The sequence below is a fragment of the Neopelma chrysocephalum genome, unplaced genomic scaffold (genome assembly GCF_003984885.1).
Source record: "Neopelma chrysocephalum unplaced genomic scaffold, ASM398488v2 Primary Assembly neopelma1_25, whole genome shotgun sequence".
NCBI lineage: Eukaryota > Metazoa > Chordata > Aves > Passeriformes > Pipridae > Neopelma > Neopelma chrysocephalum.
In genome coordinates, this window is record NW_020897694.1 from 16,005,472 (window position 1) to 16,026,668 (window position 21,197).

The window sequence follows — 21,197 nt, forward strand, 5'->3', positions numbered from 1 at the left end:
TGAGGCAGGCCTTGAACTCATCAGATAGCATTACCTTTCAGACTAAGTGAAGAGTCCTGAGCTCCAAAATATTAATTTGTAGTTTCAAATAACAATGAAACCATATAGCACGTGACTTCAACTTCTTCAGCTGAATACAGCAACTGCTCTAAGCTCTGCAGTAAGCATTACTGCTATAAGAAATGTTCAAGATGAAAACCTCTGTAAATTCAGGAATTCAGGTCCAATCATCCAGGAAAGCCTCACCAAATTTAGACAGTCTTTAATGATATATGGACTGAGAAAACAGACACACAGCTCAGGTACAGTGTATGAAGCTTGGCAAAGGCATTAGATACAAGATGTTGACACACATTCTGGTAGTTCCAGACACAATGCTAGATTTGCTAGATCATCTATCAGAGGGAAAAGACTGCTCTTTAAAAATAACAGTTTATGGTTTCATAAACTGGTAGATCCTACTGTCTGGGAAAGGAGAAGATAACGTTCCATAGATCTCTGACTTCTAGGGTCACAAGACTTCTAGCTACTCCCAGCTGTTAGGATCAACACCTAATCACATCTCCTAAAGAGCTCCTAATCTCCTATGCATCCCCTGTAGGAATAAATTCTAATACCTTATTTAAATGCACTATTACCAGCCAAGGCATTTGAAAGAGACCAATTCCAGGCAGAGCCGTGGCTGAATACCATACCAACTAGGAGCAAATATTTGCTCTGTTCAGCTGTTAGCAAGGTTACTGCCCTCTAGTTCTATCCAGCATGGCTCTTCAGAACTACAACTTGCAAATCACTGCAAGATTTCAGTGGGGCAGCCACTGCTTCAGAGTTAAGTACCTACTCAGTTTTCCTCAGGTCACACACCCTCCCCCTCACCTTCATTTCTTTCCTTCTAATGGGAAACTAAAATAACAAGAAATGGACTCCTTGGAATTTATCCTAGCCAAAAGAACAAGATCGTATCTGCTCACAACGTAACACTGAGATAAATGTGTAGAAGTAGAGAAGGCAAAACAGCAAAATTCAAGGACTGAAATAAAAATGGCTGGGGTTACAAATAACATCTAGCACCCACTTTGATGCCATCACAAACCATACAAAACACAACTGTGCAAAAGAGTTCGAGGGATTTCCAAATGGGTATTCCCACAGTTATAAGATTTGTTTTTGTAAAGGAAAATTAATATATTTTTGTTTAGAAGGCATACTGTCATTTAATTTGTGCCTTTTTTTAGTATAAATACAAAGCAGTCTTGCAGAATGACACTTGTCACTGAGATTTGCAAAAGCAAGCTAACAGCTTAGAGGGGTAGACTTTAAATGTGTTCAAGTCTCTCTCAAGACTTGCACAAAGAACACTGATTTGTTTACAAATGGTAACATTATTAAGGACCTCAAAGGATCCTACTGGTTGAAGAAGCTGCCCTGAAGTGAAGAAAGTTGAAAAACCACCCTAAAAGTCGTTTTATCAGTTCCTTGAATGTGCTCTCACCGAAATTTCTAATACAGCCCCACAAAGAGCAAGAGCAGCTTAAACAGACATTCATGCCTCAAGGATGTGCAGAAAGTTGCCTGGACTAGATTCTACATTCATAATTTGTTTCAAAAATTACTGTTTGCATTTCAAAGACAAAACTCCTAGAGAATTTTTCTGAGGTTTCAGTCAGTGGTTTCTTATTTATGTCAGGATGAAACACAAAATCTTTCTTCTGATTATAGAATAAGCTTGTCATTGTTTGATCAAATTTTCTTGTGTCTTTCTACTGTTCATGTGAGTGGCTAAGAACAGATGTGTTTCACTAGGAGGCCATTAAAGCATGTTCCAGGAACATCCTCATTCTCTAAACAGAGACTGAAGTTATGAGGTTCCTCTGAAAAAAGCCAACAAAATGAAACAAAACAAAACAATACAATAATAACAGAACAAAAACCCCCACCTGAACAAAAATAAACCTAAAAGAAATCCCCAAACAAATAAAGCAAAACCCACCACCAATACAAACATCAGAAGTATGGTCCATCAGCTTTCATTAACTGCCTTGGGTTTTTGGATACATTTTTACTTACATTAAAAACCAAATGGTTTTGTTCACAGTTTATAACTATCTACCTGTAAGAGATCCTGGAAACAAAGACATGTGTGAGCCAAACGCTCGAAGTTCAAATGAGGAAGAAATAAAAATTTTTAAGAAGGAATTTAAGCTTATCTTCAAATTAAGATGAACACACATTCTAAAATGCTGCAATATTTTTCCAATAGTTGGAGTGAGATGCAAGGCCTCTAAATGAAATACTGCAGCTGGTCCAATGCACTAAAGTAATAAATAAAGAAATCTCTGATCTCGAAATCTCTGTGATCTGTAAATCTCTCACTTTTTCTTCTGCTTGCCTGAAAATACATAGCATGTAAACAGTAAACTATAACCAACTTCTCATATCTGCAGGGTCTTACCTGGCAAAGCAACTGTACCGTCTTGTTCCAAAGTTTCAGGGTTTATTCTTATGGCTGTCATACTGTGATTATTCGTATCTCTATATAATAAATAACCCTGGTAAAAGTAAAAATATTGGTATGAAAATATTCTTAAATACATCAACAGGCATTGTTAAAAGGGAAAAAATTGCAACCATTATTTTAGGTATTGTTTTAAAATTCTGGAAGCCTTTTACATCATATTTGCTTCATTTTGATAATCTTTTGGGTACAGTCACTGTGTGGGTTCATATACCTGTACAAGCGCTCAAAAAACATCACATACATTTATAGCTATGTACAGAGTGTCCAAACGTGTGAAAACACATGAATCCTATTCCTTTCCAAACTGATAAAACAGTCTCCAGAATGAATGTATCCAAACACATTTGTATTGTGCCAGTATACTTTTTGGTGATCCGTTTTAACACAAAATAAAACCAGATTTCATGTATGTGTATGTATATATATATATACACACACACGATAAGTGTAATGATAGAATATGTATTTGTAATTAACAATTTCACCTTCAGAAGCCTGGCAAGGAGTATACTTAAAATCACACTGGGACAATGAGATCACTCAGTTAATAGTAAATATATACAATAAAAATTTCTCACTAGTTAAAAACTTAAGGAAATTCACTGGTCTCTGAAATGCAATTTTTTTGAATGTTTTGAGGAGTTTTTATAATGAATAACAAAGGCATGAGAAAAGGTGGCTGATATTCTGGAAACTCACTAACTCTAAAAAACATAAACCATCCAAATATAGTTAACTCTGCAGCAGCAATGTCAACAATTATCTCTAGTCGTTGTTTACATAAGCTCTATCCTCCCCCAACCAGAACAGCATTTCCTTATTTTACTACAAATGTTTTGAAGTCAATTTATTTCCCTAAACAGGTATTTCAAATATTTTTTACACTAGTTTGTTGCAATAGCACATTTTTACATCCACTGACACCCACTCGAAAAGCAGACATCAAGTGACTGCACAATTCCTAAACTGATGTGTTAAACTATCATATTTTGAGAGTCTTTACAACGACAACACAAAACAAGGACACTTCATTACTCCTTTCTGTATGCCAGTATAATGAGATGTTCATCTTCCACAGTTTAAAAGTCATTTTAAAAAGTAATGTTTTTTATAACTAAAGCCAAAGGAATGACAAAAATATCCATGTAACCTTACTCTAAGCCAAAGTCTACCTAAATTACTCATGAGGGATGGGGAGGGCCACACGTTTTATATTTAAAGTATTCACTTACCTGAGCATAACCTAACCAAGACTTTTTTTCTTTTCTGTTTTTGATGCGGGATGTAGAATTGTATATATGGCCCTGAAAAGCAAAAAACTCCAATCATTTAACAAATATCAAAGTGAAAACTTAACACATAATTATTTACCATCTAAATAACAGTCTTCAACATATTGTGAAAATTCTAACAAAATGCTGTCGAATTCTCAAAGAAATCATCAGAAAACTTCACACAAACTGTAAAAGAACTGATCATTAGTAAGCTCCTCAAGATTCTCCATGGAAACAGGACATCATAAAAGTTAAATTAAAATATTAATTGTCACTCATCAGATGAGAAATAATCACATTACCCTCACTGTCCCGCTATATCCAGAGCCAATTTTGTAAAGTCCATCTTTACATAAGAGATAGAGGAAAAAACCATCACTCTGAAGTAGGCACTGGTCATCTTCATCTACAGATATTTCTTTCAACGGCCACTTGTGCATCAAGGCTGCCTTCTTTATCCCATTACTGAACCAGTCCTGGATTTGGATTTTGCCCACCAAAACTGCCTGTACACTCCTCTGAAGAGAGTTTAAAATGGTTGGCACCTAGAGTAAAAGAAATAGTGAGTGAAAAACATGATTATTTTTTGAATGTTGTATTTTCTGTTCTATCTCCAACTCAAGAGAGACAAAGAAATACCTATTCATCTCAAAAACAGTGAGGAGGGAAAAAGCTAACAATTAAACAACAGATCCTCTCAGAACTCATGAGAAGTACTCATTTATATAAATTCCCAGAAACAGAGAAGTTTTAGGGCAATACCTGAATAGTCTGACAAGCATGGCTGCCATTATTGGTGAGGATTGCAGAGATTGCTTGTAACGTTCTTCCTGTTTCTCCCCACGCAGCTACCAAACTGAAGAGGCAAGCGCAGGAAAGTGCTGTCAAGGACTGTCCTGTACTGTCATTCATTCCCGTGCTACGGACAGTTATTTCCAGAAGCAGCTGGAACAGGGATTCTGCAGACAAAACACAACCATTAAACAGACAAGTCATAAAATCATACTAAACAATTTGACAGTCAATGGGCAATTAAACTTAGAAAATATATGACACATCTTTCTTCAGCCATTATGTTTAGCCCTAATTTCAGACAGAAAATAAAGCATCACAATCAAATAGACCTAAAATATCTTTAACTTTTCATTCTTTTTCAGTTGGAAAATGTCAAGTCTTGATAATCGCCATGGCCAAAGAAGAAAAACTACAAGTCCTCTGTTACAGTGGAACACACTAACAAGAAAAGAGCCAGAAGGAGTTATCTGACCTGCCTATTCGGTCTACCTCATCACTGAGATGATGTGTAGGTCTTGACCAAACTTCTCTACTCTTTCTGACCATTACCTATGCTTAAGTACAACCCCTTTCACGGAAACGAGCATTTCAAATCAAAGCTTGAAAATTATTTTGATTGTATGCCTCTTTTTAAGCATACATGTTTAGTGACTGAACATCTGTAGCAATCAAGGTGTGAACAGAAATCCACCTCAATTTTGTTGACAGCAGATACAAATAATCACGAAGGCACATATCAAAAAGTGTTCTTTGAAGCTTTTTAATACTCTGTGCATCAGTATAAAAATAAAAGCTTTCTGTAGCAAATTACAATCAGTCTTTGGAAATGAAATACTGTTAAGTCATAAAATATGGAAAAAATACATAAAGTCTGAAGATGTTTTTAAAATTATTTTTAAACAATACATGCTACAGCCTAGCCTTTCCTGCGGTTCTATAAACCAGTAAAAATTATGAATCAACAAAAGATAACTGGATTTTAACTTAAAGGACATAATCAATCAGGCATGCAAAGGCATCAGGAGTTCAACTTGTATTTTCAATACCAATAAAAACAAAATTAATTTTCAGTGAAGTTTTTGGATGGCGAGGGGAAATACGAAGAAAAATTCTTACACTCTGCTTAGCACATAAATTACAACGTTAAATATCTAAGCTACAGATTAGCTCTCTACACTGGTGCAGCCTCACCCTGAATATTGTGTGCGGTTTTGGTCACCTCAACATAAGAAAGATATTAAGTCATTAGAGATTGTCCAAAGGGGGCAAAAAGATGGTGAAGGGCCTTGAGAGGAAGCCGTATGAGGAGCGGCTGAGGTCACTTGGTCTGTTCAGCCTGGAAAAGGGGAGACTGAGGGGAGACTTCATTCCAGTCTATAACTTCCTTGTGAGGAGAAGAGGAGGGACAGGCACTCATCTCTTCTCTGTGGTGACCAGTGACAAGACTCAAAGGAATGGCCTGAAACTGTGTCAGGGGAGGTTCAGGTTGGATATCAGGAAGAGGTTCACCCAGAGGGTGGCTGGATGCTGGAACAGGCTCCCCAAAGAAGTGGTCATAGCACCAAGCCAACAGAGTTTGAGAAGTGTTTGGATAATATTCTCAGGCACATTGTGTGACTTCTGGGGATAGTCTGTGTAGGGCCAGGAGTGGGACTCAACGATTTTGTAGGTCCCTTCCAGCTCGGCATATTCTGTGATTCTGTGATTACAACAGCAGATTGCAAGAGAAGCCCACTTTAGAACTATATTCTGTCCAATAAGACCAAGTATTTTATGCTTCAGTAAGATAACTGAATCACACGATTCAGTGCAACTCTGCATATACACCTTTACACGTTCTAGAAAAGATTAATGCTGAGGAACTACTCGGTACATGCACCATAGGGAGTTTACATACCAGAATCAAGTCAGTCAATCAAGAACAAGCATGTTACTATCTCACAAATACTTGCTAGAAACCATTTTCTTCTGTCCAAGACAGTAACTGATGTATGTTAATAAAAATACAGTAACAGATAGATATTACCTAGGACTTCAGGAGGCTCTGATTGCAGGCCTTCTGGTTGCTGACCTTGGAGCACATTAAGTAGGGCTTGTAGGCTCCTGAGACACAAGGATGGATGAGAAAATCTTGTCTCCTTTATAAGTTCAAAGACTTCACATAGTCCAACTTCGATGATCTAAAGAAGTACAGATTTTTCAGAATAGCTGTTAATATATTATTTTTACATCTTCATCAATAAAGGTATATTCCAATGTTCACTGAACAAGACAGTTACTCAAATAAAAAAAAAGGCAATACAGAATACAGTGGTAATTCAAATGAGAATCAAAATCAACTGTACCAGCAAATATTACACAGAAGTCAGCCATTATATGACAGAGTATATCTAAGCAGAGTAATAGTTTCCTGAAAAAATGAGGAAACTTAAATTTTTCTTCACAATAAGACAAACTGTGTCTCTGAGCCCTTCTAATTTCTATCCAGTTTACACTTTATTTGACAGACCTCTTTTTCCTTGCTCATTAATGTGAACCAGCAAGCTAGAATTGGCTTGCAACCTGGCTTCACAACTTGAATAACAATACATTTGACAGCTGATACTGGCAGCTCTAGTATTTTCCCCTCCAAAGTCTCAGAGATTAGTTTTTATATTGTGACAAAAAAAAGAGATTAATAGCTTGTCACTAAAATTCCATATGTACTCATCACAGACATGCATTAAGCAAACTAATAGAACATGTGTAAAAGTGCTGTTATAGCCACTCCTAACTTTCCCTTTTAGAATTCCTGAATATTCTGAGATTACAATTATGCTTCCCTCCATTGACTGCTCCCTTTCATTTCCTTCTCAAACTCCGTATGTACTAACGATGAAGATGAACGGAAAGAGAGCAGGGTTAGCTCATTTGTATAAGCAACCATATCTTCAAAACTTCACTATGTGTTTTGGTCAGGAGCAGAGCCCAATGTTTAGAGTATTTAATATAGATTCACTCTGGAGTAAAATCTAAGGAAAAGACTGAAATGTGAAAATAAATAACACTGTTAATGGAACTGCCACTAATGCCTAAAACACATCTATTCTGACAGTCAGCTACAAGTTCTACTAGATGCCTTGTGATTTTGCTACCATTCAATTTATTTTGATTCTAGTCTTTCAGAAATTATTTTACCACCTGTTTTATTTTTGGAGGAAGAATAAAAACATAATCAAATCAAGTCTTCAAAGTGCAACACCAATTTTCCTGCAAATTATACTTTACATTTCACATCTTCAATGGAGTGGGGGGAAACACATACATGGAACCTTCAGGGAAAAAAACTGTCAACAAAATAATGGCACAGATGTTTTTTCCAGGATCCAAAACTCACCATCATCTAGCAGGCTAAAAAATAAAATACTCTGTAGTACATTTTTAGAAATTCACTTTCTTTTCAGTTATAGTATCTTTGAGAGAAACTGAGAAGTTTATTTTATTCTTCCCAATCATCAGACAGAAGACCTCATCTAGGAGCTGACAGAGGCAGTTGGAAGAAGCAGAGAACATAATGCAGTGGAGAAAATAATTTGGTGAACTTCCATTACAGCAGGAATCAACAATGGATAGTTCTGCTGGGATGCTGTCAAGTCTGCCCAGGTTTTGGGTTGGATTTTAAGTATCTAAGATCAAGAGATTCGGTAGGCTTCATAAAACAGACCTGTTAACCTTAAAATCTCATGTAGCTATATTTTATATATATATTCATATATATACATATCTATCTATATCTATCTATCTATATATCTATATCTATCTATCTATCTCACTATATGTATGTATGATGTTTGTATCTCTCTACCTCTCTCCTCCAAACTGTGCACTGAAGGACAGAATAAGCAAAAAGTTCTTTTCAAGACATCTTAAGCTTGTTCTCACCGCTCTCTGAAGGGTCTCTGAGCCAAAACAAGCACTGCTGCCTCAGTCTCTATGTCACAGCCTGACTGCTTTTACTGATGCAGCCACGCTCCTGTTCCCTTTGCAACACCTTTGAGATTTCAAATCCAAAGTGTAAGCCCACTTAACAAAGGGTCCACAAAATTCTAGCCTTGATGCAGACCATATCTAATTCCTAAAACCCCTCCTATTTCTTCAAGAAGTCTTTTCTACTCCATTATTTTCCTCTATCTTCCCTCTCCTAGCATAATAAGCATTGTGTCCAATGCTCACATTTATTTATTTAAAAATATTTAATACTCTGCATTAATTTATATCATACACATTAAAAAAAAACCCAAAACATTTACAAAGGTAACACATTTTCCTAATGCATTTTAAAAGACTTAAAGTCAGCCTCTAGAGAAAGTAATTATTTTGCTGTTTTTTTTTTCTTACAACTTCAAAAATTTTCATTTTGCTCAAGTTCATTATCAAAACGTATGCCAATGCAGGAACAGAGAACATTTATGTCAGTTAATTCTACCCTAATCACTTTAATACAGTATTTGTTCCTTTTAGTACAGGGCTTTTATGGATCACCCATAACTGAATGTTAGATTTAATACTGGGGGGGAAGTACCTCTTTTTAACCCTTAGAATTACAAATCATATCATTAGATCTCAATCTCCCGTATTTTTAGTAGAGAGAATTCCTCATCATTAGCTAAGGTACTAAGTAAAAAAGGTACTAAATAAGTATGTCAGGCAACACAAATATTTCCTATGAATCCAAAAATATAAAGCTATCAAAGCAAGTTACTAAACTGTCTGAACAAAACCGAAATACAATTTTTTTATTGTGCTAATATCTAAAGAGCAGCAAATTGTGTCTCTAGGTCTCTTTTAACAATGGTAAAAACAATTGTTCTCAATCTAATTACAGAAATTACACAGGACAACTTTTAATTCTGAAATACACTCTAAATAAAAGCTCTAACAAACCTCACTTCCTGAAGTTTAGGATGTAAAATAAAACACTTCAACAGAACATTTGAAATCAACCTAAGCTGCATAAAAAGTAGAATGTTTTCAACTTATTCTCAATTAAATGAAGCATTTTTGTAAACAAAAATCCCAACACACAATGGACTAACTTCACCAGTTTAATTCTAGAGAATTTGGAAAATTAAAAATTCTGGCTACATTTTTTAATTTGACTTTCACCTCACTGTCAAACTCAAAATACAGTATTCTTTTAAATAAGCTAACAATTACTATCAGAAATTGATCTTGTAAATATTGTAATCCTTACAAACTTCAATAATGTTATTCTTTACATTTAACAAACTAAGCCCTACCCAATATTGTTCATTATACACAAAAATGAGACCATAATATACTCAAAGTGTGAGACAGACACGTACATCCAAGATACTAAGACATTTATCTAGTCTCTGTAAGTTTTACTACATGAGGCAGCTCCAAGTAGATGTCTTTTTCAAAAGCATGGATACAAGTCAGATTGTTACCTCCAAGTAACCTAAACAACCTAATATTAGCCATATAGTTATGAAAAATACTGAGGATGTACCAAGCATATAAGCCATTACTGAATCAAAAATTCTAGAACTCTTTGAAATTTTGTAGATTCTTTGCTAAAAACGAATAGTTTGAAAGCATATCCATTTTCATCAATTTTATATTTGCTGTACTAAATACAACAAAATACCTCACCAATTTTCTGTTTTGAGAGATTTCCTACCTACCTAAGACAAGTTGTCCTGAGGACAGCTGGCTTCTGGAGCTTGTAGACAAAGATAAGAAACTGAATAGCCCCCCTGTAATCCAGGAGGAAACAGCGATCTGTTGGGCCACTTGGATCCCCACAAGTCTATGGGACCAGATGTGATCAACCCAAAGGTGATGAGGGAGCTGGCGGAAGAGCTCACCAGGCCACTCTCCATCATCTACCAACAGTCCTGGCTCACTGGGGAGGTCCCAGATGATTGGAAGTTGGTGAATGTCACGCCCATTCACAAAAAGGGTCAGAAGGAAGACCTGGGAAACCACAGGCCTGTCAGCCTGACCTCAGTGCCCAGTAAGGTTATAGAGCAGATCATCCTAAGTGCAATCACGCAACACCTACAGGATGGACAAGGGATCAGACCCAGCCAACACGAGTTTAGGAAGGGCAGGTCCTGTCTGACCAACCTGATCTCCTTTTATGACCAGGTGACCCACCTGGTGGATGAGGGGAAGGCTGTGGATGTGGTCTACTTGGACTTCAGCAAAGCCTTTGACACCGTCTCCCACAGCATACTCCTGAAAAAGCTGGCAGCCCATGGCTTGGACAGGGGCACTCTCTGCTGGGTCAGGAACTGGCTGGATGGCTGGGCCCAGAGAGTGGTGGTGAATGGTGCTGCATCCAGTTGGCACCCGGTCACTAGTGGTGTCCCCCAGGGATCAGTGTTGGGCCCAGTTCTATTTAATATCTTTACTGATGATTTAGATGAGAGGATTGAGTCCACCATCAGCAAATTTGCAGATGACACTAAGTTGGGAGGGACTGTCGATCAGCTAGAAGGCAGGAGGGCTCTGCAGAGGGACCGGGACAGACTGGAGAGTTGGGCTGATTCCAACAGGATGAGGTTCAGCAAGGCCAAGTGCTGGATCCTCCACTTTGGCCACAACAACCCCCTGCAGCACTACAGGCTGGGCACAGAGTGGCCGGAGAGCAGGCAAGCAGAGAGGCACCTGGGAGTTTGGACTGACAGGAAGCTGAACATGAGCCAGCAGTGTGCCCAGGTGGCCAAGAAGGCCAATGGCATCCTGGCCTGGATCAGGGACAGTGTGGCCAACAGGTCCAGGGAAATGATTCTTCCCCTGTACTCAGTGCTGGTGAGGCCACACCTCAAGTACTGTGTCCAGTTTTGGGCCCCTCAGTTCAGGAAGGATATTGAGATGCTGGAGCAGGTCCAGAGAAGAGCAACGAGGCTGGTGAAGGGACTCAAACACAAGTCCTATGAGGAGAGGCTAAGGAAGTTGGGGTTGTTCAGCCTGGAGAAGAGGAGGCTCAGGGGAGACCTCATCACTCTCTACAACTCCCTGAAAGGAGGTTGTAGCCAGGTGGGGGTTGGTCTCTTCTCCCAGGCAACTATCAGTAAGACAAGAGGGTATGGTCTTAAGCTGTGCCAGGGGAAGTTTAGGTTGGATATTAGGAAGAAATTCTTTACAGAGAGGGTAATCAGGAATTGGAATGGGCTACCCAGGGAAGTGGCGGATTCTCCGTCCCTGGAGGTTTTTAAGATGAGACTGGATGTGGCACTTAGTGCCATGGTCTAGTAACTACGGTGGTAGTGGATCAAGGGTTGGACTTGATGATCTCAGAGGTCCCTTCCAACCCGGCTGATTCTATGATTCTATGATACAGTTTCCCTACCATTTTTTCTAAGTCACCACCTTTCTAAAACTGTGCTACTTATCCAAGTCTCTTTTTGATAAACTGTCCAACACCTTTAATAATACCAATGTTTTAGTTTCCATATGTAAGTGTTCTGTCCATACCACTGATAAATCTCATGCTTAGAACCTCTCTTAATTTCAAAATCTCCTTAAAATTGCATTTCATTCTTTAAAAATGCTAATAACTACACTGCCTTTTACTTTAAGTAAATTAAGCATCTAGAAGCACTTGCTGATTAATTTAATATAATCCACAAGGAGTCAGATGCAGTTCATAAACAATGAACTTTATTTCTACTTACCATACATTATTTTGCAATTATCAATCATGAAATTTCAGTTACCTGACTTGGTTATGTGTCTCTGCAATTCACCACCACTACTTTCCAGAGTGCAAACTTTGCCCTTCAGATAACACTACCTAAACACAATCATCTATAAACCCCTAATTTTCTAAGTGACTTGAACACTCTACATAGTCATGGCTCCAACAACCTTTTTTAATTCAGCATTTGTATTTGTTTTAGAGCAAGGAAATACAAGCAAGGAAAGTTAATCTGAATATGCTTTTTGGACTCAGAAGAATAACAAACTAAGCAGGATCCATAGCATTGGCAAGCTAGCAATGAACAAAACGAAATGCACAGAAGTCAGATAATACAAAACATGTGAATCAGCAAATTGAAAATAATTAAGAAAGAAATCAGTAAGTCCAATACAGATTATTTCTGACTTTCCACCATGAATCCTACTATAAGCTCAGAAGTAGTAAAGAGTAAAAAACTCATCCTAACGGTTGAACTATAGCATCAGAATCTTAATGTGCAATACTATCTGGAGTTATCAGTGCCATTAAGGACACTAAAGCCAAAAAAGGGAAAGATTAAACAACTCTGTTAACAAGAATAATTGACAGTTACTGCAGTTACATGCATACCTGGCAAAACATTTTAGAAAACACTCCACTGAGTGATTTCCAATTGCAGAAAGACTTACTCTTTTCGGAGAATAAAGCGAGAGGAAGCACCCTTTACCATTCTGAGCTAGTAGCCTCTGACAGATGTAAGAGCTGCCTTATTTGCATCATTTTTGTGTAGTCTTTTGAGGTTGTAGGTTTTCAATTACCAACACTTACAAAGGAGTGCAAGTAGAATGTTTATCTGACATTTAACTGACCGTGATTTGGGCAGGTACACAGATCATCCTAATTCATCAAATCAGATGATTCTGGACTAGATGGACTGCAAATAAAACTAGATCAGTTTTCTGAGCAATTGGCTTATAACATGATTCTTTATTCCCCACAAAGCACATACCAACCTTAGATGACATACGTGGCACACTTTAAACAGTATTGGTTACTTGCCTTTGGAAGTTTAATAGGTGGCTCTTTGGATTCCTCTTCTTCATCACTATCCGAATCCCCACTCTGTACACTGTTCTTTGAAGCCAAAGATACAGATGCTTCCTTCTTCTGCCATTCCAACACACAGTGGCGGACATTGCAGTAAACATTAAATGCTGAAGGATTGCTATGTAATCTGATATCTGGTATGGTTATTGTACTCTCTAGGTTTTCAGTCTGAAAGACAAGATTAATTTTAATTTTAGTTTATTAGAAGTTTCAAGCTTTGCTAAATATAAATGATTTCAACAGTCTCAATAACTTTGACAGAAAAAATTATTTTTGAACTGGAGACAACTTTCCTGTTGAAGTACTAATTTATATTTCAGGCAGGGAAGAAAGGAGGAAGAGGAAGAAATTTCAACATATTCCATCTAGCTTTAGGTCTCTACCTCTCATAACTTGACAAGGACATCAGGACTGAAAATGAAAGCAGCTCAGGCTACACAATGGTCCAAATCTGTGCCATAGTCAGAAGAGCAGCAGAATTCGGGATTTATCTTCTGAACCGGGGTCAGTTGTTGTTTTTTTAAATTATTATTATTATTGATTTTTAAAATGCATTCTTTGTTATTCCAGTTGGTAATTTTAACCCATTGGTAAATACTAAATATTTAACCTGTTTGCTGAGTATACATTACAAACTAAAAACACCACTGCCTGTTTTGTCATTAAATGAAAACTGATGGCAAGTTCGAAAACTGCTGTTAGGATGCTGTGGATAATATTTTTGAGGACAGTGAATACCTAACAGACAAACTACTAAATACTAAAATCTATCAAGGCCTATGACTTAAGAGGGTGCGATCCTGTTTTCAGAAGCTCTGAGCCACAAAATAAGAGTTTGGAAACTGTTCTGAGAAACTACTACTACCCTGCCCCACCCTTTCCTTGGTATCTACTACTGGTGTATTATTGTCAGTCCCTGCCAAGACACAGAAGAGCCCTTCACGAGGCTGTCATTAGACTTGGAAAAATAATAAGAAAAAACTTTCAAAAAAAGGTGGGTTTTCTTAAATTCTGCTCAGTGCTCTCCCATTCTGCAACAGTAAGATGGGACAGGAGGTATGACTGACTTGAAAAAACAAAATCCTATAACAATAAAAAAAAATTAGTGCCCTGGCAGGGTTATTCTTTCCATTTGGTTGTGTACTACCAACAACTAGGCTAGTTAGAGAAGAGGTTATGAAAAACCAGATTTCAGGCATATGAGAGGAAGCAATTCTCTGTAATGCATACGTGTAGACAGATGGCACAAAGAATATATAAGGACATGAGGCCTAGGTTAAGAGGGCAGGACAAATCTGTTTGAATGCACAAGGCAAAATTTGGAGGAGTGTTAGACAGTCAAGGTCATGACTAACTTCACAAGGTTATTTTGGTTTCTTTCCTGTATTCCTGGGGGGCGGAAGGGGGGCAGGGTTTGTTGTTTGTTTTTAATTACAGGGGATAGATATTGTGCAGGGCCATGTTCATCTCACAGGAGTTTAATTATACTACAATGACTTGGAACAGATCAGTGAGAGCAGTGATGGCAAAGAACAGAGAAGAGTGAAAAAGAAATTTGAGAACCAGTGAACTGGATTATATTTTAATGGCGTGATTTATTTTTCTACAATATGGTTGCCACAATTTTATACATCAAAACCACATTTTTATGTTCACTTTTATTTTTAGTAATACCAGAAATAACAGAAGCCTCTAAGCTAGACCTTTTAACAAGTTTCAAAACACAACAAAAAATTCAACATTACTACAAAATATTTCATAGTTTACTTATTTCCTTTTATTTTTGACTATGCTATTACTCTAACTGTATTGGTATATATTTGCCTATCCCTCCTTTCTATTATTACTACAAAGTTACTGAAAACTAAAACAAAGAAGCAATGCTTTACTTGGTAGCCTATTTTACCCAACACAGTGTGTTAATTTTTCTTACCTGTGTCAGTGTCAGCAGTAAGCACAAAAATATAAAGATAATGAAGGAGAAAAAAAAAAACTGGAAAAAGTTCCCTACATACATACTGGAAGTCTGGCAGGGTTTTTATCCTTTTTTTTTTTTTTAGCACAACAGAACTTCTGCCATTAGGGATTAAAGACAGCGTAAGTTCAGTCCTTGTTCAACATTAATATCTTTGAAATAACAAAGCTCCTTTTAGAAATCCAGCACTATTAATCAGTGCAAGAACTCAAGATACATTTTGATACTGGAATAACATAGAAGGTTGTATCAAAATAGATTTGGACTAATACCAACGATAATGAGCTACTACATACTTAAGAATTTATTTGGCACCAGAAAACTAAACGGTTATAACATATGACTCTTCTGTATGCCAAGTATCCATATACATTACCCCAAGAGTTTTTGCAGCTGCTGTTAAGGCAAATACACAGTCTAAGCTTTCAGCTTTAAAGCTAACTCAGTTGAACTCCACAGGTTAAAAAAATTCTTTAGTAAATTTACTATGCACTTCCTAGTTTACTGTCGGTTACAGGAAGAGAAAAATATCTGGAGCCTCTGAAATATCTCTATCTGAAGTTCACTTATCTAGTTAGTATCGTGTATTGTAATTATCACTTCTGTGAAGTTTCCATTCCGATTTTTTTCTTGTCAGTTCAGCTTAGTCTTTGTTCCAGAACAGCCTAAGTTCTGTAGCTCATGTAACCACTTTTGTAATAGGTTTTCCAAACTGTTTAAACAGCACAGACAATTTCAGACATTACAGTGTTAGGAAAAAAATCACTGTATCTTTCCTGGCCTAATAATAACGAGTTGACTAATTTTCAGAAATAAACTTCTTATTCTCTATACTTTACAAGTATTTACAAGTATTTTACCGTAACTATTAACAAGTCCCTTACCCAATGCTTTAGCTTTTAAACAGAAGCATTTTAACTATTCAATCTTTGTGTTTAGTGTTTCAGTCTTCTACAACAATACATGAACTACAGTTATATACACTAATCTCCTACTCATGCTTCAATACAGCACAACATTACCTTGAAACTTCACCATAAGGTAAAAATTACTGATGATTTATTCATGATGGAGTCTGAGATGCTTTACCTACAATACCTATAGTTACCAGGTCTTCAAAACAAACATCTGTTCAAAATTGGGGAGATATAAGCAGGCTGCATAAACATCACTTTCTTAGATATCTTTTACAAAAGGCAAAGATGGAGCTGATTAAAAAAAAAAGAAACAGGAAAACTTTGTCCTTCTAATGCAGATGCTCATTCAATGAACAGCTTTTTCTTTTTTCTTTTGTTATTTTACCAGTGGTAGAGCAAAGTATTCAAAACAGACATCAGAAGTTTTTTTTGCATGAAGCAAGTTTTTTTCCTTTCCAGATTACAACAGATTCCTAACTTCACTGAGGTCAGATACACTAAACAAGTTAGAAAACTGGAATTTAAGTTCAAATTTCCTTTTCTGCAACAACTGAGAGCCTTCTACACGCTCATACAAACTTCAGCCTGGAGGAGACTGAGGGGAGACCTCATTGCAGTTTACAACTTCCTCATGAGGGAAAAAAGAGGGGCAGGCACTGATCTCTTCTCTGTAGTGACCAGTGACAGGACCCGAGGGAATGGCCTGAAGTTGTGTCAGGGGAAGTTTAGGTTGGATATTAGGAAAAGGTTCTTCACCCAGAGGGTGGTTGGGAACTGGAACAGGCTCCCCAGGGAAGTGGTCACAGTACCAAGCCTGACAGAGTCCAAGAAGTGTTTGGATGATACTCTCAGGCACATGGTGTGACTCCTGGGAATGGTCCTGTGCAGGGCTAAGGGTTAGACCAGATGATCCCTGTGGACCTCTTCCAACTTGTCTTATTCTGTGATTCTTCACAGTCATACAAACTTTCCTGATAATACGAGATTTGTGCTACCACCTTGCTACAATCTTGCCGCTGGCTCACAGATTGTGAGGTAAAACAGATCATTACGAAAATCTAACTAATAATTGTGCCTACAGAACTCCACTCAGTAATTTTATATCAAACTAATAAAGTCTATTTTAAGTTACAACAATTTTCTTAATGATACTGCATTTCATGTTTGCACAAAATACTTCTACATTGGCAAGGAAAGCAGTGGAACATTAAGTCAAAATGTTAATCAACTTGAACTCTGTAAAGCAATTTATTAATTTTAACAGATCTAGGATTATTAATAACCCAAACTGATTGCTCGAGCTACACGATACATTATTTCAAGAAAGAAACACACCCTTACATCTTGTTTTAATCGCGTTAGGACTATTAAGATTCCCATGACACTTATCAATAAGGTGAAGAGCAACAATCATTTTTTCTCCACCTCTGAATGTCCCTTTCTTAATGGCTACTAGAATATTTCAATCCAAAGCGCTCTCTAAGTACGACTACAAGCCCATCTTCCAGGGTGTCTAAGCAGAAGATGAGACTATAGGTTCTACAATTTTTTTCTCCCAGAGCATTGGGTTTCTCAGAATATGAAATAGCTACCACTTTCAAAAAGAACAGAGCTTCTAGACTGGAAAACAGAATTATGCTTTTTGATTCAGTAGTTTTCATATGAGCTGTAAGAAAGTAGGACATTCTGAAATCTTCATCCATGTTGTTTCACTTGGTAACATCGCAAATTGAAAACATCTTCTTAAATTAAAAAACTCGATGCAACATACATCATAACACTTAAAAAAAATCCAGTATTCATGAGCACAGTTTTAATACATAAAGGTAAGATTTCTTGTGTGTTATTTTTTATTTTCTAAAGATAAGAGGCTAACTTATGAAAGGGAGAATGAAGCGCAGATGCCCACACCCTGATGTGTGACCTGTCCTTCTAAAGATATAGTCCCTGCTAAGTGGAAAGGCATGTTATGTAGAAAAGGTTAAACAGCACAGGTTTGGTTCATAAAATAAGAGTAGCCAACTCGTAAGTGCTCTTCTCAGTTAGCCTTTTGTAATGTTCTAGTAACACTCAAAGAAAGGAGTGGGAAAACCAAAATCCTCTGGTCTCCTTTACGCTTGTCTCAGACACAAAAAAATTGTTTTCCCAAAGGATGAAATCCATACAGAGCTTATTTTCTGACAAATTTATCTTCTTCCTTCTTAATCAGATGACCATAATAACAGTTTATTCTTAAATGTGATGGAAATAGACTATAATCTAGGAGAGGAAAGTTACTCTGTTGTTAAAGGTGGGCAAGGCTATAATAACCATCTGATCTAACCTGTGGGTAACACAGAGAATAGGAGCTCACCAAATTCTTCTTTGGACAGTTAAGAGATCTCTTAGAAAGGGATGCCCTCTTGAGGTTGAAACATCAAATTATACAAAAGTCATGGAAAACACAGCCGAATTATTTGAGAAGCCACGTGAGTTTTTAATGAGACAAATACTTACCTCAGTCAACCTGTCTTATACATCCAATTATTTCGTTTCAATAAATTCACCTGCTACATGAACCTACCTTTCCCAATGTTTCATTCCTTTTATTTGTATAAAGCTAAAAAAGTCACAATGTAAAATTTCTGCATAAACTAAACAGGTGGATATCAATCATTTCAAACACAATCTGTGTTCGGTGGACGCCCAATTTTTCAGTATTCTTCAAATAACATGAGAACAAAAGATGGTGAACTCTGTTTTCCATCTAGTCTCTCATCTAAGTGTCCTACGCAGCACTTTCATGAGTTAATAGCAAAGAGGGAGAAAACTCCAAGGTGAAAAGGGGGAAGGGAGGGTAAGCAGAAATATTCATAAGTAGAAATAAGTTACACAACTGATGATTTTCCGGTGATAATTTTTTGCCAAAAGAAAAGAAAAGGGGGGGGGGTGGGCAGGTAGGGACTGGAATTCAGGGTGCTACACGCCCATGCCTAATAATCAGGTATTTGTTTTCTATGTAAGACACTTTCATTAGCACTGAATTTCTAAAGCCAAAACACACTGCACCACATGGAAAACTTTTATACCTCTATTTAAAAAAATAGATACTAAACCACAAAACCAAAACTTAACAGTAGTTTAAATAGCAGTGATCACAGAATGACATCAGCTTAGAAACAGAATGAGGCTCAAACTACTGGACTGCATTAAACATCAATTAATGTTTTATATCTAAAATGTTCTAACATTTAATGCTTAAATGATGAAAGTAATTGTCTTCCAGTTGCTCAACAATTTCTTTTTTTTTTAAGTTCTTTCCTCTTCAATCACTCATTTTTAGTAAGCACAGGATATAAATAACAAATTTTGGGGTTGCTTCAGCTTATTCTTGATTTAAGGCCCCCCCGCCTCTACTAAGCTTATTAAGACAAAGCTCTCATCTCTGTTCAGACTTAAAGTCCCTGTTTGATGAAAAAATAAACTGATGCACACAAACTCTCCTGTTCAGAATGTCCAATAGTGATAGGCTTTTCAATCTGCTCTACTAGAAAGCTTCCAAAAGGAAGTTCGCATTTTTCTGACAATACATATATCCATTTTCAGACATTCTAGTGTAAAAATGATCATTGTGCTTATTCTGCTATGATAAACACTGGGGCGCATTGAAAAGTATATGAGAAAAAAAAACTCAAAAAACCCTATAACAAAAAAACAAGGGAACAACAACAAACAAAACCAAAAACCATGTCACTGTGTCAGTTAATAAAGTTTCATAAGCTACAGATATGAAGTTGGTTTTATCTTTCCCTTTTCACCTACATTTTTCAGGAAGTACATAATTTTCTGCTATCATGCAGGAATAAGCTGGAGTGCCTTTCTGCACCTCAGTGATTCAGAACGAAGACCAATGTGTTGCTTGTCAATCTTGGTCTGCCCAGAGACTGTCTAGAATAACAGCATCAGTAAAAGACATGCAAAAGCCCATTATGCCTTTCAAAGATAGGTACATCTCAATGCTTCAAGTGAAAATAGTTTTAAATCCAAGAAAAATGTTGAGAACAGCCCTCCATAAGGATGAATGCAGAGATTATCAGTTAGTGCCAAATCTATAAGTACTGACAAGAACTAGCCTTTAATACATTTACATCTTCTTTGGCCATTCAGAAGGGATTCTGCCGCTCCACTTATCCAATGCAACTAAATCCAAGAACTACATTTGACTGTTCAGCTTGTGACCAGCCATTCTGGATTTAGCTTCCTACTTTGGCAGTAAACCAGGGCACCACCACCCAGAAAGACAAGGGTCCCTTTATATAGTAAGAATAATCAAAGCTGAAGAGTTATCTTATTTTAAAAGTACAAATTTCTGTCATCAGACAGAACACACAAAGACTAACTACATTCTGTAAAATTCTTCAAATTTCTAACTTGGTTTTCTTTGTTGACACTGACTCTGATAAAATCATGAAGGGAACAGGACTAAAACTTCTAATATCACAGCAACTGAAGAAAGAGCTGAGAAATTCAGTTTGGACCACAAATATTTCACTGTACAGTGCTGAAAACAGAAATGAAGATAAGCCCTTTCTACACCATAGTCTGAAGCTGCACTACTTGAGATAAGTAGATTAATCTGGTAAGTATCCAAAAAGTCAATACCAAATGAATAGATATAGGGTTTGCTTCACCCTCCCAAAGTCATCTGTTTTGAGATAGAGTAACTACATGAGGTATGGCAAATAGGGATAAGATGGCCAAGTTGTTCTACAGTGAGTTTGTATTATAAGGGCATTCAGCTGACTAGAAAATGTTTTCACTGGATATTTCGATGGTTCTGTCCTTCAGAACCATTCCAGAAATGAGCTACTTTCTCTTTACTGGCTACAAGGAAGAAGTCTTCATGCCTGCAGCAAGCCTTCATGAAAATCCCTCCAAGACT

General features: G+C 37.0%; 1 protein-coding gene across 12 annotated transcripts in view; it reads right to left on the minus strand.

The window, feature by feature from the left end:
• Nucleotides 1–21,197, minus strand: part of MYCBP2 (MYC binding protein 2, E3 ubiquitin protein ligase) — a 180,995-nt gene that overhangs the window by 135,323 nt on the left and 24,475 nt on the right. For all 12 annotated transcript variants that reach the window (XM_027674586.1, XM_027674585.1, XM_027674579.1 and 9 more), the window contains exons 3-8: nucleotides 13,337–13,552; nucleotides 6,614–6,767; nucleotides 4,555–4,751; nucleotides 4,095–4,337; nucleotides 3,751–3,822; nucleotides 2,453–2,549 (exon numbers count right to left, since the gene is read on the minus strand). In XM_027674586.1, coding sequence (XP_027530387.1) covers nucleotides 2,453–2,549; nucleotides 3,751–3,822; nucleotides 4,095–4,337; nucleotides 4,555–4,751; nucleotides 6,614–6,767; nucleotides 13,337–13,552 — 979 coding nt within the window. The remainder of the gene's footprint in view (nucleotides 1–2,452; nucleotides 2,550–3,750; nucleotides 3,823–4,094; nucleotides 4,338–4,554; nucleotides 4,752–6,613; nucleotides 6,768–13,336; nucleotides 13,553–21,197) is intronic.